The sequence below is a fragment of the Colius striatus genome, chromosome 2 (assembly GCF_028858725.1).
Source record: "Colius striatus isolate bColStr4 chromosome 2, bColStr4.1.hap1, whole genome shotgun sequence".
Lineage (NCBI taxonomy): Eukaryota > Metazoa > Chordata > Aves > Coliiformes > Coliidae > Colius > Colius striatus.
In genome coordinates, this window is record NC_084760.1 from 27,306,121 (window position 1) to 27,324,370 (window position 18,250).

Genomic DNA, 18,250 nt, shown 5'->3' on the forward strand with positions numbered 1-18,250 from the left:
ACTGCCCTCTTGTCCATCTCTTTCCATCTTCTGGTGGGCTCTGGTAGATGCAGTGTTTGCTTGTGGCAAGATGTAGCTTTACAAAAAAATCAAGCATTTTTGGACAGAGAGACCTGGAGAGACAGGAGTTAGGACAAAATATAGCAATGGCAGGTTCTGTATGGAGTTCCCTTCAAGTAGCAGATGATGTACATTTCTTTCCTGCTTAACTCTTGTGCTGCTTTCACAAAAAAAAAAACCAAACAAACAACAAACAAAAAAACAACCAACCAACCAAAAAGTCAAATTAGGTAGAAAAAACCTTTAAAACCAACTTTAGAAGAAGTCTGGCCAGCTTCAGTCAGCCTTTGATCTTGTTATGTATTTGTGTGAGTTTCTTATCCTTGCATGGCAAGCCAGAGACCTCAAAAGGTGTCTTTTCAAATTACATTTCAATAAGAAAACAGAAGGGAATCTTCCTAAATAAACTGATGGGGAAAGTTTAGAACTTTCCGCTCTTCCCTGAGAAAAGTGTATGTACTAATACAGTAGTATTTAAAGGACCAGGCTGAACCTCTTCTCCTTAAGATCACCCTCAGTGTGACCAGCACAGATCGACAAGAACTTCCCCCAAACCTGGTGGCCCAGACCACGGTTAAGAACTTGGACGGAAGACAAAGATCAACCAAGAGCAAAATCTGATGGCAATATTTTCCGGTCAAAAGACTGACTGCCATGTGTTAGTCAATGTCAAACGTACCACAAATACTCGAAGGATGCCAAACTGCTCTTGGTTTTGATCCAGAGATCGGGCGAGGGCCGTGTATTTCCTGTGGCAGAGGCAGCGTGCAGCTGTGGCTTGTGGCACCGACACCACACGTAAATCGCCCGGCAGCACCCTCACCCCCGCAGCCTCTTGGCTCTATCGCCCATCTCTCCCTGACAGGAACTCCCCTGCCCGATAGCTTTCCCGAGAGGTAGGCGTGGGCGGCCAGAGCCCAAACCCGGCCCTGTCTAGGGAAGCGGCGCCGGTCGGGAGCCCCGCGGGGCGGCGCGGGCGGGCCCAGCGGAGCCGTGCCGTGCCGGGGAGGAGCGCGGCAGCGCTCGTAGCAGCACCCAGAGCGCGGCTGTCGGGATGCGGCCGCAGAGGGGAGGGGAACGAGAGCGGCAGCGCCTTCCCCCCGGAGAAGAGCGAAGTTAAATAGCCAGCGCGGCTTCGCTGCCTTCTTCTCCCCTTCTGGCTCCGAGCCTCTGACTATACCCCCTCGGCGAGTCCCACCCCTTGCCCGCCCTGCCGGTGCAGGTGCCGCCGCCCCACCCGGGCCGCGGGGCAGAGCGGTGCGGCGTGAGGCTGCCCCGCGGAGCCGGGACGCCGGCGCTGTCGGTAGGGGCGGGCGTTTGGGAGTCGGTGCCTGAGGCGCCGCGTCCCGCCGAGCCGCCCGTCTGAGAGGACTACGCCAGCTGCATGGGAGGAGATGAGCGTGGCGGGGAAACAGCCTACTCCAGCACCGCTTGAGCGCCCCGGCAGCCTTCTCGTCCCCACCTGGGCAAGTACTAGTTCTCTTCTCAGCCCGTCCCGGTGCCGACTCCCGCGGCGGGGCTGCGGGTGGGGAGGGTCCCGCTGGCGACGTTGCCCGGAGGGCGGGAGGGAGGCGCCTGCGTGAGGGGAGCGGAAGCTGGGGCGGCCCAGCCCGCCAGCCCCGTACGACGCCGAGGGGCTCTCGGAAGGAGGAGGCGGGTGGTCCAGCTCAGCGCAGTTCTCTCAGGCGGGGCGGTTGCGTTCTCGCACTTCGGCCCCTCAGCCCGACACCGGCTGCAGGGGTGAGGAGCCGGGCGCGCAGCGGCGGTCTGAGCGCGGTCGGGTGGGATTTGTCCCCATGCTGGGGGGATTGTACCTGCTGGGATAGCAATTTTCGACCTGCCGTGATATGTTCCAATGTGGTCGAGTTTCCCGAAGACAGCATGGTATCAGTCGGTTTGTTACCCAGGCTGCAAGCCTGTGCTGGCCAAACAAAAAGAAAATTCGGTACTTCGACGTGTTTTGCACCTCACGCACTTTCAAGAGAAGCCTGCGAAGGAGTTAGCAAAAAAACTTGCTACTCTGTGGCAATATATTTGGAAAATCATTTATGAATTATGCCCTCTGACGGCGGTTCTCAGCTGTCCCTGATTTATTTAAAATGTACTGGATATGCCCTGAGTACCATTTAAAGTCATTACAAACTATGTGGTTTAATGTGCTGCTCTTCCTGGCATGTGACGTTATTTTCTTGAAGTGTAATCATACAGTTTTTCAGTCCCTGTCTAAAAGTTAGTCGTTCCTTTTATTACAAATTAATTTACTGGTGCTAAACAGCTCTTAATTTTTTTTTTCCCCATCCTTCAAGCTGTTTCTGTGACCATAGCCTTACAATTTTTAAAGGAAGACAGTGGTATTTTATCCTGAGTGGTGTTTAGAAGGCATCTCCTTTCAGCTACCTGAAGAATGACTTAAAGACATGTTCCCCCTCACAGTCAATTAATAACTACTTTAAGCCTGTGTAATTTTAAGACTGAGAGTAAATATTTGGAAGATGCAAATGTGGGAGCAACGAGTAGAGGCTACCTGAAATCATAAGCATGTGCAGCTGCACGGAAATCTGTGGAAACAAACTGTTGTGTTGTGCTAGCCAGCTTTTGCACTGTATGCACTCTATATTTGCATCTCACTTTTGACTGTATGCGGAAAGATGCAAACATTTAACCTTTTGAGATTTTAGAATTCTAGTAATTCAAAAGGAAATAATCAAGTTAAACTTACTCCACCATCCTCTGCATTTTCTGCAGCTCTTAATTTGTAAGACCTGTTCCCAAATGGCAAAAATAATCTCTGCAGCAATTACTTAAAATGTTAACAGCTGAGTAGGTTGTATGGCAGTTCAGGATATTTCAGCATTAAAGGTGAGGGATAATCACTATCATTAGGTGAAATTTATGTCTGGCATTCTTATGTTAAATACATATATTTAAGACCAATAGAACATGCTGTTCTTGCTGATACTGGTGAGACTTCTGCCAAGGGCCAAATTAGATGGTGAATGAATGGTGAACAGACCTTTTGGACAAGAGTAGTAGAAACTAAAGGCTTGTGGCTATATAATTTACCTAGACCCTAAATGTGAAATAGTGCCATGAATCTAAAGGTTTGGCAAGCTGTTAGTTTCTGATAAAAGCTTAATCTCACTTTCCAGAGTATTTTAAATAGAAATGTATGATTGAAAGCATGCATGTATATATAATCTCAAAAAAAAAAAAAGCCATACAGACTTTTAAGTTCAACAGGGACATCTTACGGTAGACATTTTTTTAGGTGAGTTCGTAGCTGCCTGGCTCCCCAGAGATGCCATGTACTCATCCTCTGCTGAGAATTATGCTCAAACAATCTTAAAATGAGAACTTGTTCTATAATTAATAGCATGAGAAGTGCTTGACTTGCATTTTTTGAGTTATTTAACAGAAATGTGTGGTTTTATATTGGTATATTGACTGTGTCTGGGCACATTTTTCTCAGAAATAAGAGATAATAACGCTAGTTATCATTTATTACATACTGCATGGTGAGTCTGATTCCCTGTTTGGGATTGTGGTAGTTAGGCAGCCTTAATACTTAAAGGTACGTATGTTTGTGATGTTTTTGTCTTCAGGAGGATGACAAATACCACACCTTTGAAAGTAATTCAGCATACTTATAAATTAAAGACAGCGTGCTAGATTTGAAATACAATGCTGATGTATTTTGTGTGCTTGTATTTTTAACTCGTTAATTTAAAGAATGTTTAAGAATGTTTTTAAGAATGTTTCCCACGACATATCTATAAACTTCTTAAAGTGAAGTTATTTATATGTTGTTCTGTAGAGCTTGAAGTTTCAGTCAGACTTTGTCTCTAAATGTTTTGACAGTCTCAGTGCAGTTTCTGATACTTATTTCATTTGGGATGAAACACATGTTCTTGTTGAGCTGATTTCAGAAAGCAGTGTATGCTTCCTCTCTCTGTAGTGAAGTTTTTGTTCTGATTTCTTATATAATACTTCCCCACTTTGCCCTGCAGAAATACTCAGTCCTATAAGAATTGTCACTTGCTATGTCAGAGTGCCTGTGCCATGATTTTATGTGGAATTTATGGCTTCATTGATCTAGTATGCATTAGATAGCGTGCTTTTCATTGTGTTGATAGAAGCATATAAGAGAATGATAGCTGTACAGTCACTCATACTGTTGATATACCAGGATTTTAAATGAAGTAAAGGTGTATAGCTCATTGCTACCTATAAATAAACCTTGTCATTAGTTGTGGGTTTTTGTTTGTTCATTTGTTTGTTTGTTTTAAATGAGAACTATTAAACTTCTGTTGTGCATGTTATATGTAGTAGACTCAATTTTCTAATAGTTTTTTTGTGACTGTGTATGGAAATTATCAGTAGACCTTTCTTATTCATCAGAAACCTGAATGAAAAAGATTATGTGGAACTTTCTTGGGATAGCTCTCTTTTTCTGGAGTTACCCATACTGTGTTCTCAAAGGAAATGCAGCACATGCAAATTTTCTCTTCCCTTCCTCCTCTTTTTTTCATTTGGCACCCACCAATACAGAAGCTTCCTGAAAGTGAACACTAGATGTCACGTTACCACAAACATCAATGTCTTTTCTCTGTCTGTCCTTTCAGGGTCAATATTTGGTCTTGCCATTTTCCTAAAACAGATGATCACCATTAATATTATATACTGGTATTTTGTTATGGTCGGACTGCATTTGGTCATACTGTATGTGACTTCAAGAAGCTTCAACTTTCCTATGATTTTCTTGAAAGTTCTATTAGCACTAAGAAGGCATGGATTTCAAGATTATTTCCAAGATCTGTCCATGCCACAATACAAATCAATAGGATATACTTATTGATTTAAGCTTTTCCTCCCACACTCTCATTTGCTATTAAAATTCCTTGCTGGGAAAAAGCTGATTTCAGAAACTTTTGTCACAAAGTGAACGGAATTTGTCTTCTGATTTGGGGATCCTGTTAAAGAATTCTGTGAAGTACTTGATAAGTATCAATATGCAAACCTTTCAAGTTTCTTCCCTTGGCTTCCCTACCATTGCAACCAAAACAATAATCCTGCTTCTACCTGTACATATCTCTGTGAAAACAGTTATCAGATAAAAATATCTAAAAACCTTATTCAAGCTTATGACTTTAACATCTTAATAGAAATGACTTTCATGTCCACCTGCTGCTTTGAAAAACAATATCTGATCTCAGAAAAGAACGGCATTGTATTCTTTTTACACCTTAGATCTGTGTTTCATATAGTAAGCAATTTTTTTTCTGATGTTTTAAACATTCTATGAGGTGAATATAAATAGAAGCACTTTCACTTGGGAGCGTAGACTGCCGAGAATAGAAATTGGTAGCAGAGCTCAGCAGAAGGAGCAGGGCATGACCATGTTCCTGCAACACTGACACCTAATATTGCTTGTCAGTGGCATCACGATAATAAAGACAGCAAGCGTAAATCAGAGTCGTTCAGGTTGAAAGCGACCTTGGGAGGTCTGTGAGCCTAACCTACTCATGAAAGCAGTGACTACACTGAATTAAGACTGAGTTGCTCAGATCTTTTCCCATTGCCTTTTTAAATTCTCCAAGGATGGAGAATTGCACAACCTCTCTAGACAACCTGTTCACTGCTGGGATGTTTTCAGGAGGGAGGCCTGCTGTCAGCTTCTCTCCAAAGCCACTGCTTTAGGTTAAACAAACTCAGCTTACTCAGCCTCTCCTCACAGCAGTACTCCTGACCATTCTGGTGGACATAAATTGGACTTGCTCCAGTTTGTTAACATTTTTCTTGTTTTGCGGGGCCCAAAACTTCATGCAGTCTAATGAATGACAAGGGAAATGATTACATGGATCACATCTGTGGTGTTGCTGTTAGCTTTCCTGGTTGGCAGTCTGCACTGGTGGCTCTGTACAGCCTTCTGTATACCAGGACCAAAGGATCGCTGGTCCTTTTCAGTATCACTCTCTTTGCTCCCACCTCTGCCCCCTGTCCAAGTCTAGGAGAGAAATCCTAAGCAATGAAAGATTTTAAAACCAGTTAGTTAGTGAAAGTGCCTCTTTTCCTCCATTAGTTAAGATTGAATGCATAACTTGAGGAGAATTTAGCAGATTATTGTGCTTGCCGTTTGTGTGTGTGCTATTTCATGTATTTTTTTTTTCCCATAACAAAAGCAGAAAAAAGCTGATGCTGACATTCATCTGAAGTTAAGATTAATTTACTATAAAAACTTAATGTTAAAGTACTTGGAATAGTTTAGTGGATTGTCTCATCTTTCATATTTCTGACAAAGCTGACAGTTCAAGCCAACGGAGTCTCAAGATTGTGCTTTACTCCAGACACACTTTGTCAGTAACGCTCATATAATATGTACTAATATTGACATAATAATTGTATCGATCTAATGTTTTTGGAGTCTGTTTTCTTTGAGAAAGACAAGCTGATTCTGCCATTCTGAACTCCAGTGTACCTGCTTGTCTGAACTTTCTGTCTGAAGAACAGTGTGACTCCAGCGAGAACTGTCATGCTGAAATCCTTCTGCCACTCTTTATTTATGTTTATCAGCAGGCAGATTTCTGTAATGAGATTTACAAACTCTCTAAAGGATATAACCTTGAAGAGCTGGAACCTTTTAGCACAATCTAATCAATATTATCTCATTTATCATCTCCTTGTGAAGTACAGAATGTAGTAGGGACAAAATGCATTTGTAGTATTTAGAGAAGTTCTGGGCAGGAAAATCAATGCAAAACCTCAGTTGTTTTGTACTGTATTTAAAGAGTCATTGTACATGCTCACATTGTACGGTACTTAAAAACCATTGGCCTTATAATGCTTCCCTCCACCATGCCAAATTTTCAGGATTGTTTATGCTTATTGTTTTGAGGTTTATCCCACTGCACAGTTTATGAGACTACCAGATTCACCAGATGAATAAAAACTAAGGAGAAACTTTTCACTTGCACAGGCAAATTCTATGCAATGTGATCAGCTACGCGAAATGCATCCAGAGAGACTTTTTTCTGTAAATGGTCATAATCTGTGCTGTAAACATACTTCCCTGAGTCTGAGCAGATGAGTTCCATAGCACTTTCCTGATCTAAAGCGGTACTCACTTCTGTACTTCACTTGTGGAGATGTTTAACAGAGAGGACTTAATGGATTTGTCGGGGATTCCAGAGGCAATCTTACCCAGGCAGAGATGAAATCAAAGCCTTTCGGTGTGAAGTCTTTCTTATCAGCTCTTAATGATTCTTCTTTGCCACGAAATTAAAGTTTGGTCCTTGTACCATTTGATGGGAACTCCCTTTTATGCCCAGTTTTTCAGTAGGCCTAACAACAAGTGGAGCGAGTTCAAATGGGGCTCAGAGTAGCTCAGCTTGGTTGTTTCCGGGAGATTATTTGCACATAGTGAGTGGTAAAACTGTGTTGGCTGCACTGTGTGTGCTGGTGGACAAAGCTTTAACAGTTCAGCTGTTATTGCGGTTTATCGTACTGATAGTTGTTAACTCTTCCCATACACTGAATAAACTGTAAATAGGAATATACTGAGTTTTACAGTACACTGTGAATTGGGTGAGCATTATGGTTCCTACTTTAATGGTGGAGAAGCTGAAGGGAAGAGGATTTAGTTAAGATTTTGAGTTGATTTTCTTTGTAAATTTGGAATGAGTAAATTTTCTTTCTGAACTTTAGGGAAGTTTCACTGTGTACTGAGAAGACATAATGGGGAGAATGTTTCTCAGTTTTAAAGTTTTCTTCTGTATCTCAAGAGGTATGGGGGTGGTTTTTTTTTTTTTTTGATTTCTGAGTTTGATTTTTTTGCATCAGTAAATTGTGCACTATCCTGTCCCATTCAATAATGGATGCAGACTTCTTTGGAGAGTATTCATTCATTTAACTTAAGAGCACATACATACTTGCTTCTACTGCTTGTGTAACTAAGGAGTAGTATGTTTAGCATTGCCATGGATATGGATATATAATATTATGCAGCTTATATAATAGTTAATATGTAACATGAAAAATATGGAACAAGCAGCATACACAGTAATAAATGATGTGAGAGATAATTTGACCACCTTAGAGGAAAAAACTTCTGTAAACAAAATATTCATTACTATTAGGTTTATTGGAGGAAAGTATCAGAATTCATCTCATCTTAGATATCATGAGAATACATGCATATTTGAAAGCTATTTCACAAGCATGACAAGCATCTTCGTCTCCAGCAAACCTGTTCATTCAACAGACAGAGACAGATTTTTCATTTGTTTCACTGACTGCAGCTAAGATGTAGATACTGCAAAGAAATTCATAGGCACAGCTTTCCATACAAATCCTGTGTAACAGTATTAAGTAATCTATTTAGAAAGGCTTAGAGAATTACTCATAGGTGTTGCTCTGTTAATAAAATGTAAGTTTCTTCTGTACTGATAAAATATTCTATTCTTCTCAAGCAGGCTCTGCAATCTAATTTTATTTGATGATTCTTTTTCTCTCTTCTTTTTTTTTTTTTTTTGACATATCCTGCTGTCTTATGTAGCATTTTTGCAAATCCAGCATTTAAACATTCTTGTACCGCCTTTCAGGAGCCCTGATGGAAGAGCAGTGTAAGGATGTACAGCAATCTGTGCTCTTTGCTCATTTCCAGAATACAGTTGAAGCATAAGTAAGCATATGTTGTCAGTTCAGTCTGACAGTCTTTGTTTTGTGATGTAGCTATTGCTTTTTATAAATCTTTTCATTTTCTAGTTTTGAATTGTCAGTGTGGTTGTCAGTTGCATCAACACACTGTTTTATGCAACTATTTATTATACTTTTCAATGAAAGGATGAATTAATTACCAAGGCATCTGGTGTGTCATATGGTACATATGCTGGATGTGCTAAGCAGAATAGTCCTTTTTAAATAAGAGAAAAATTACATTACATAAATGGATTAGAATTTTTAGTGTGCTTTGAGAAGTAACTTTACTGTACTAAAATCTCCAAATCAATTATTCATTGTTTTGTGATCATGGAAAGAATCTTTGATTCTACTGTATCATTAATAAGTACTGTATCACTCATAAGTTTGACTACCTGTATGTGTCTGTACATGGAAATATGAAAAATAGAGGAAGGAATAAAAGCTGCTATTTTCTGACAATAACTTTTCTTTTTCATGATCTAGTTATATGATACTTCTTCCAAGCTATAATCACAGAAGAGGTTATAGTTAATACTATTTATAATTCTTAAGGCAAGATATTTTTATTTTCACTATCTATAAAAATTGTGTATCCTCCAAGGAATCACACAGTAAATGAAGACCTCCTCAGTCTTCAGATAACCTATGGGTAATGATGCACTTCAACCTGCTGGATCTAAGTCCACACAAACCTCCAATTTCCATGGTATACTCAAGACAAACTCATTTTACATTAGAAAATGACTAAAATCTACTGTAGCCAAATTACCAACTAGCAAAAGTTTGTTTGAATTATCCATTTGTTACATAGTATCCTCTCCAGGGACTGATGGTAGAAACAGGATTTGAGACAATTTACTCACTTTTTACAGTTATATGTCTTTACTCCCAATCAAGCAACATTTGATATGTATCACCCCTTTTACTTATGAAGTGTCAGAAGATGAGGCTTAAATCTATCCAGTGTACCTCTGTTTAGAAAAAAATATTCATTGAAATTAGATTTCCAGAAGTTTTAACAGCAATGGAGTTTTTTTGTTGTTGTTGTTGTTAAATGGGACATAAACAAAAGCATGATGCCATCACAATTCAGTTAAAGCAATCAAGATTGGAGATGTAGTAGGATATGTTGGTCTCTGAAAACTTAAAAGCAACATGATCTCTTTAGAAATCATACTGATTCACACAGGAACATCTGCTTTAGGCATATCTGGCTTAGGAATATGTGGGTACTCCTAGCGGTAGGTGGTCCAGGAAGCAAGTCTGAAGTCTGAATTGTCAAAATTCTATCACAGAAACCCACTGGAGAGAATTAATGAACTGATATTGTTTAGATCTGATTTGCGTACACAACCTCAAAGAGCTTTCTGTTGTTTATGACAGTCAGACAATATAAATTGTAGCTTGGAAGAGTGCTTCATCCTTCTGACTTTTACTATCTATAATTGAACCTTTAGAGTAAGAAAACAAAAATTAGATTTGTAATTCTTGCCAAGGGCAATCTTGTAGAAGTTGGAACCATCTGTGACTGATACCTGCAAGAATATTTCTTTCACATGTCAGGAAACAGGAAAGAATGGTAATCTTTTACTGACTTCCAGTAAGGAAGAAACCTTCCACAATTAACAATCTGATTCAATTTGTTTTTTGTCACCTCTTCATTTTTTAGTTTATTTTATGACTAATAGTGCTTATATGCTGCTTGACTTCTGTGCTTCTACTGTTTATGTTCCTTCTTTATAATATTTGCTTTTACCTAAAAAAAAGAACAAACCAGTTTTCAGGCTTTCTCATTAGCTGAACATGTGCTTTTTGTGGATGCTCTGTTTCACAGTTTATCACATCAGTTGACAAGAAGTAAACAAAAATGAAGAGAAATTTTATTTTTTTTTAAGAACAGAAACATTATAGGATAGTTATTAAAGGGAATAGATACGAAAGGAGTGAATTGGTAGACAGCTCAGCTGTTACCTAGACCTCAGAGAGCACTGGGTTGTTTTTTCTGGGTTACTTCTATATGTGTCTAGTAGGGAAAGTTCATACTTGAGTCTCTGCTATCTCTCTTTCTTCTTTTCAGCTTTCAGCAATTTGACAGACTTTCATGAATGTCAGCAAGGTTAACTTAATGTCTGTTGGCCATAGTTTTCATAGCTAAATATAATTAAATGTAGTAAACTTGCTTGAGTTGATTCTGAAACTCTTGTAATTCTAGTGTTATTTTGATCTGACCAGGGTCAATCTAATTCAATTCCACAAAAATATCTTATTTCATCAGTTTATAGCATAAAATGAAGATTTCATTTTTAAACATTTATAAAATTTTCCCTCTGTTAGTCCAATATGTGATTCATTACCCCTACCATTCTATGATTCTATGAAGTGCCACAATAGAGGTGCAAAGAGTGTTTTGTGTATTTTTTAAGCAATTAGTGTTAGGGCTGTCTGCTCTTGGAGAACTACAGAAATGTTTTCATGTTTTGGAAATTAGCTCCAGATTATACTGCCTTAAAAAAGTTATGATTTAGCCCAGCATATCTAGAAGTTGGATAAATTAAAACAAACTCACCAGCCTGTTGCCGTGGTTTATTGCACTGATGTGTGAGATGAACATAATGCAGTTATATAAATTTCTTTTGAACGAAATTTACAAGTGGTAAAAATTATATTGTTTTGTAGAGCATCATTATTTTTCAAGTATTTCTGGGAAACTTAGGCAAATGGAGGCCAGCCAAGAAATTATTATCAATATAAATTGAAAATTCTTGTCCTAGGGAAAACGGATCTTTTCCATTTAAATTAAGTAATCAAATAATTGTCCAAAATGAAAGCAGAGGGAACATTATTTAAAGCTAAGAATAGCATTTCTTTGTAACCGACCTATTTGACTATAATTTCTGCTTTTATTTGTGGTGTTGATGTTTCATTAGGAGGGCTTCTGCTCACCAAGACCTGATTATCTCTCTTATATTTAATTGAATGTGGCTTAAAAGAGCAGTCCAAACAGTAGTCTATCTTCTCTATACATAATCGACACGAAATATTAAAAAGTATTTTCTTAACTATAATGGAAAATAATTGTCTTGAATGTTATTGCACAGAATAAAAATTTAGATGCACTAACTGTAAACTGCATTCAAAGTCATCGCGTATTGGTTTGCTTGATATTTAGAGGTCAAATATCTCATGGTACTAATTTCATGTTCTCTGTTGCTTTCACTGATCAGCTTTAGAGATACTTTTTATTACTATTTCAGTTACCCAGAACATAACAAGCTGTCTTAGACTTAATAGTCTTCCAATCTCTCCACTGGTAGTACAACTTAACCTATGATTTATGGCACTGCCATACCTTGAGGTCTGGGAGTTTCGTTGGATGTGTTCAAGTAACTATTGTTGAAGCAGAATATCTCCATTCAGATCATACCCTTCAGAAAGTAGGTTTTGTTATCCTTTCCCATCTCTAGGTGGGAATTAGTGTCTACCAACTACACTGGGAAGGCCAGGGCATTTCTCCAAGCCCTAAAATGCATTATATCATACTGTTAAACTGTTAACATTTTCCTTGGTAGACTTTTGTCTTAGGCTACTTGTCAATAGTCCAGTCAATATTCAGACTATGACCTGAGAACGTTTCTGTGGTCAGCAGCAAGATGGTGGTTCGTGTCTTCGGGAAGGGCAAAAGTAGTTAGACTCCCTGATCAGAGTTGTGCCAGCTGACCTCCACGCCCTCAGCTGCTTTATTTGCTAGTATAGATGCTACTGCTTAGACTTATCCTCTTCTCTGTAGCTGTCTGCTTTGTCATTGATACTAACTTGATGTATTCTGACTTGTTTGACACTTGCTGGTGCTTCTGTTCAGAGGAATATACTACCAGTGAGCTAAGTCAAGGACTTTATTATCAAAACAAACATTTATATGCTCTGTGGCTTGCAGAACAAAGCATAAAATGATGACAGACAATATTCCATTCTAAATAGTCTTTATTTCATTCTAAGACACATGTATTAGTATTTTACTTTGGATTAGGGACATGGTTTTCAGGTGAATCTCATTATCATCTGTATTTATTGCCATGTGATGAATGTTGGAAAGTGGTTCGGGGTGTACCAAAGGTATATCTTACGTTGGTAAGTAGCGCATTGGAATAAGAGTAGATGTATGGAGTAAGACAGAGGAACTGAATGTTCACAAATTATGAATCTCTGGGGTTATATTTCAGAATAGCTGTAGCCCAATCCAATGGACTGAACTGTTAGTCTGACAACAATTTGATTATGGTGGAGGTGGAGGGAGGTAAGTATATGACATAAAGTTTTCTTGTTGTAGATCAACTCAGAGAGAACTTTCCTAATCAAGTTTAAGGAGAACATACATTTCTTACCTGTGCATTTCTTGTTTCTGTTCATAAACATTGCTCTCTGTTTTGTCAGGTTTGCTATTGTACTTTGGCATTTTGCTCTACTTTTTGTGCTCGTGTAAGGTGTGACCCTGTGCTCCTGGTCAGTAAGGACACTGCCCCTGCCTGCTTCACCACCACCCTGAACAACCTCTTTAGCTTTGCCAATGGAGCAGTCCGCTCTTGTTGCTCCCTTGCGCCTGTAGACCTGAGTTATTCAGGATCAGATCGAATTGTTTAACCTGCATTTCTACATTCCTTTGGCTTTATGCCCCCCCCTCCTTTTTTTTCCCCTGCAGTTCCTTTGGCCTTTGCAGTAGGATATTTCCTCTTTGCAGCATATCTGAAGACTGTCAATATATCTTCTGTAATATAAGCAGCATCTATCCCCAGACTCTGGCCTGTATCTGTCTGTAAAATCTGTTGATGGGACTCCAGCTGTGGCCCAGTCAATACCACTGAATTGAGCAGGATTACTCTAGACATATCTCATGAAGTACTCATAATTACAAATCCTGGAGCATGAAATAGATGATTGACTCACGTTTGGCTTGTGATTTTCCCTAATCCTTACGTTTCTTTTATATATATAAAAAAAGTTCTATTTTTTTTAGCCATTTCTTTCTGTTAAAGTGGCCTTGTGTGCTTCAGTGTATTAAGTTATTTTTTTAGCATCCAGATTTACAGCCTTTTTGATAGCAGAATCCCTTTATATGATTGCAAAGTGAACACTATTCTTTGAATAATCACCATATTCTGGGTATTATTAACAGGTTTGCGACTAAATTGTTCATGACAAAGTTTAAATACTTGTGTAAACATCAGTTCTTTTTATAGCAGTGATAACTAGTTTAAATGTTTGAGTTGGAGCTACTTGGGTGATATATTTATAAAGCATGCTAGACGGAATATTCAGAGCCACCCTCCCCCCCAACCAAATCCATGGATCTGCTACCACTCATTTGCTTGGTATATGTGAGAGAGACATTAGTTGTGGTTCAGTTTTTCATGAATTACGTGGGAGAATTAGTCTGCTTAAATTGCTGCTAGATTTTTCTGCAGCAAAGTAAACTCTGGAATTTGTGAACAAGGAATCAGAAGCCTTTTAAGAATGGTAAGTTGTATATCATACTACACCCACATATATGTATGTATGTGTATTTTATGTTTTTCTGCTTTGCCAGTCTGGAGATAAGTTTCAGTTGGAGCTGGAGAGTTTGCCTGTTAAGATACTTGAAATATGGAAGAGGCATGTGAGATCATGTTTCCCGTAGCTAGGGTTCAAGTTTAGATTTACAAAGATTTATCCGTGACATTTATCTTCCTTATCAAGGAAACTTCTAGAGCCAAGTGATGCAAAGATAATTATATTCTGACTTCCTTTCCTGTATGAGCTTACTTTGGTAATAGTCAAATCTGCAGCTAATTAGGTCCAGCCATCTCTCCAGCCAGAGTGGAGTGACAGACTGGAAACCTACTCCATGAGCAAGAAATTCTGTTACAATACTCAGAATATCAAGTAAACTTGTCAGAAAAAAGCTGTGTTAAACAGAGAACTTAGGATTAAGCTTCAGTACAAAAATGTAGCAAATGTGGACTACAAAGGAGGAGTGTGGAAATATTGCATATTTGTATGGGAATGGTGTCAGGACAGTCAAAAACCCAGCTGGAATTCAGACTTACAAGGGCAACAAGAAGAGCTTTGGTCACTATGTTAGTAGTAAAATACTGAAAAAGGGAAACATGAGACAGTTGTTGAATGGTGAAAGTGAAGACAAAACTGAAGTACCTCAAGATGAGAAGAATAGGCCTAAAGTTAGGATGAGAGGAAGTGCCCTCAAGTTGTTTCAGGGGAAGTATAAATTTGGTATTAGGAAAACATTCTTCACTGAAGTAGTTGTCAAGCATTGGAAGATGTTGCTGAAGGAAGTTGTTGAGTCACAATCTCTGGAGAATTCAAATGCAAACATACCATTGCAGTTACAATTTTTAATTACTTGATATCAGATCTTTTAAAGCAGTAGCTGAGAAGGTGATATGAATGTGTTGTGCTGTTCAGGATTTTCATTATGACTGAAGTACTCAAATCATCAACTAGCTTAAGAGAACTTGGAAACTCAACCAGGACAGAAAAATAACAAACCTGGTTTGTAACCATGGAGAAAATTACATAAAGTTAAAAAGATGAAAAAATAACTAAAACATGCAGAGATATGAAAAGAAAGACATGGACTGAGCAAAATGCAAAGGGGCAATACCAGAAAAGAGCAAGAAGTGAAGCATATTCATGATTTTCAGCAAAACTTTTTTTTTTTCTACAGCTGTGATTATCTTGATTTTTCTAGATGTAACTGAAATATTTTATTTATCTCAAGCACTAAAAGACTAAGAAGATCTCCTTTATATGTAAAATGATGTGTGGAAATCCAAGTAAATAACATCTGCAGTTATTTCACAACTTATATTAACAACTAAAGGATTTTGGTGTTGTTTTTTTTTTTTTTTTCGTTTTCATCCTTGTAATACCAGTCACACCACATGAATTCTTGCACTTTTGTGGCAGTAACTGTAGATCCAATAGATCTCGTTAGTATAAATGCAATTTCTGTGCGATATGTTAACTTCGGTGAAGGTGCACAGAATATAAATGAATTTTTGTAACTAAGTTGTCAAGAGTTAGGCCTGAGTCTTATTTTGCCTTGTGCATGAGTGTGCATATGCATATTTTGTTTCATTCTTGCCTGCCCTACCCCTCAGTAGTTCTGGAGATTTACAGAGCTGGATTGTGCTCTGCATTTATGAAGAATTTCAGAGAATGTGCTTGCATGTTCGAGGAAGCATAGATTTCATTTGTAATGCATGTGAAGACTGAATGTAAATACGTTAAAGAAATGTATGGGAACAGTTTATTTTTTGGGATGTTTAGTCCAAATCCTAGAGGTAAACAACACCCACCAAATTCCAAAAAGTTGCTTTTAAAAGAAGTGTTGTGTAATTCAGATTTTTGCCTGAAATTGCTCATCATTTCAAAAAGGAAAAGAAAATCATTCTTTACGGTCGCAAATGATGATAATGAATGCCTAGTGTTTTTTGGATATAAATTTTACAAAACTCATTAGTTCCATATAGTGAAATATATAGTGACAAGTTTTATTTGTGTGATGATCACATTCCATTAATCTATAAGCAAAAAAAAACCCCTAACCCACTCCTGTTCTTCATGTTTTACAGGACTGTTTTAAATGTTCTGCAAAGTGCTCCTCTTCTGTAAATCCTAGCTGAGAAGGAAATTGTCTTTGTTTAGGATAATTTTAGTATCTTTTTCTATATTAAGAAGAAAGATAGTGCTGTGTAGATGTGGGTTGTGACAAGAATTGTAGAGATTCTGGTTGTAGATGTGAGCTGCTAAATCACAGATCGCAAATGGCTGTGGACAGCAATGACAGTAGGTTTATGTTAGGTTCATTGACCTCTTTGTTTGAATATGGCATTCTTGTAACCTCAGTGTAAAACTGAGGATATATTCAAAAGTTGTTTCTTACTATTTGGCATTCCTCTAACTTGGCAAAACAGCTATTGATTTTTCTGAGCTTTCTGTTTGAGACGCGCTCCAAGTTAAGAGATTTACTAGCTAGTTTGTTTTTTTTTTAATCCAATTTGAGTTTTAAATTTGATTGAATGCATTTGGAAAATGAAAGAATTGTTGATTTACTTGTTGTCTTTCACCTTTTCAGTCAAACATTTTTCACATTTTTACTTTTTAGAGGATATAATCTTTTCCTCTCATAACATGTGATCTGACACTGAAATGTCAGATTTTTCTCACTATTCCTTGTGTTCATAAACATAAGATATATATTAGTACTCAAAAGCTTTGAACTTAAAAGTGATTTTGAAACAGTGGAGGTAGTCAGTGGCCACCAGTGTTTGTGTGTCCCTTTCTCTAGGGACTTTTCCTTGCTGGAGATTACCCTACTTAACTCTCAATGAATTTTTACTCTTGGTGTTAGTTGAAGTCCTTTGGTGTCAGGCAGGCACCAGAAGATGGAGCTTTACACGAATGAGTATGATGTGCCTGCATTCTAGATTTGTTTGCCTAGTGTCCAAGAGTGCCTATTTACTGGTTCAAACTTAGCACTTTCCAAACTGCATTAAAAACCAAATTTAGCATTACGTTTTAGACTCAATATACATTTTGACTCTTGCCAGTGATAACTGTATATGCAAATGGTAACGGTGTATGTTCATAGTGTCCTAGTCTGTAGCAAGTCAAAACACTTTCAGATATATGTATTGTGGGAAGTAAAGTCAAGTTTTGGCTTTTTTGGTTTGTTTTACCTAATAAGTGTGATTTAATCCATTAATATTGTGCAGACAGTGTCACAAATCTTTTCTGTTTTGGCTGTTGCATGGACCTACTTCTGCAATGTAATTTATAGTAATTGAATTATTGAATGACTATAATAGTTATCAAGAATTGAAGTAATAGATATAGGCAGAGCAATTTCATGCTTTTCAGATGAGATTATATTACATTTAGGACAGGTCACAAATGACTCATGACTTCACCAATTTTAATTAACTTTAATATCTAAGAAGAAAAAAGGACCTTGTTAAATTGTCAATCCTTGTAACTTTGTCTGCTATTTTACAGCTATCAGTTTTCTGTGCAGAAGATTTTTATCTTTTAATTTTTTAACATATTTCTTTTTCGTGGTCTTTTCAAAATGTTATTGTGAGCTGTCCTTGAAACTGAAGTGATCCGCTGGACCACAGACTTCTTTGCCAGTGTGCCAATAGTTTTCTGTTTAGGGGAGGACTAATATTAAAGCTTTGATACATGTTGATATTTTGTCTGTGAAAGACCTTTAGTGTGTATCTTTGTAATAAAATTTATGAGTTTTAGAGTTAAATACCAGGATTCATATTGCCTCTCCTAAACTGTGGAAACTTGCTTAAAGGCAGTGCTTGCAGAGTAGGTAGTGTGGTGCTTGTCACTGCTGTAGCACTAGTTACTGCCCTTGCTAATTTCTTTGTCTCTAAATTAATGTATGCATGCCATTAAGTATTTTCACAATTCTAACTTTGCTTCTTCT

At 38.1% G+C, this 18,250-nt stretch overlaps 1 protein-coding gene across 1 annotated transcript in view; it reads left to right on the plus strand.

Annotated features, from left to right (window-relative positions):
• Positions 1-1,454: 1,454 nt before the first annotated feature.
• The window catches only part of SNTG2 (syntrophin gamma 2), a 254,428-nt gene continuing 237,632 nt past the window's right edge, over positions 1,455-18,250 (plus strand). Inside the window, exon 1 of the mRNA XM_061990346.1 lies at positions 1,455-1,526. Coding sequence (XP_061846330.1) covers positions 1,455-1,526 — 72 coding nt within the window. The remainder of the gene's footprint in view (positions 1,527-18,250) is intronic.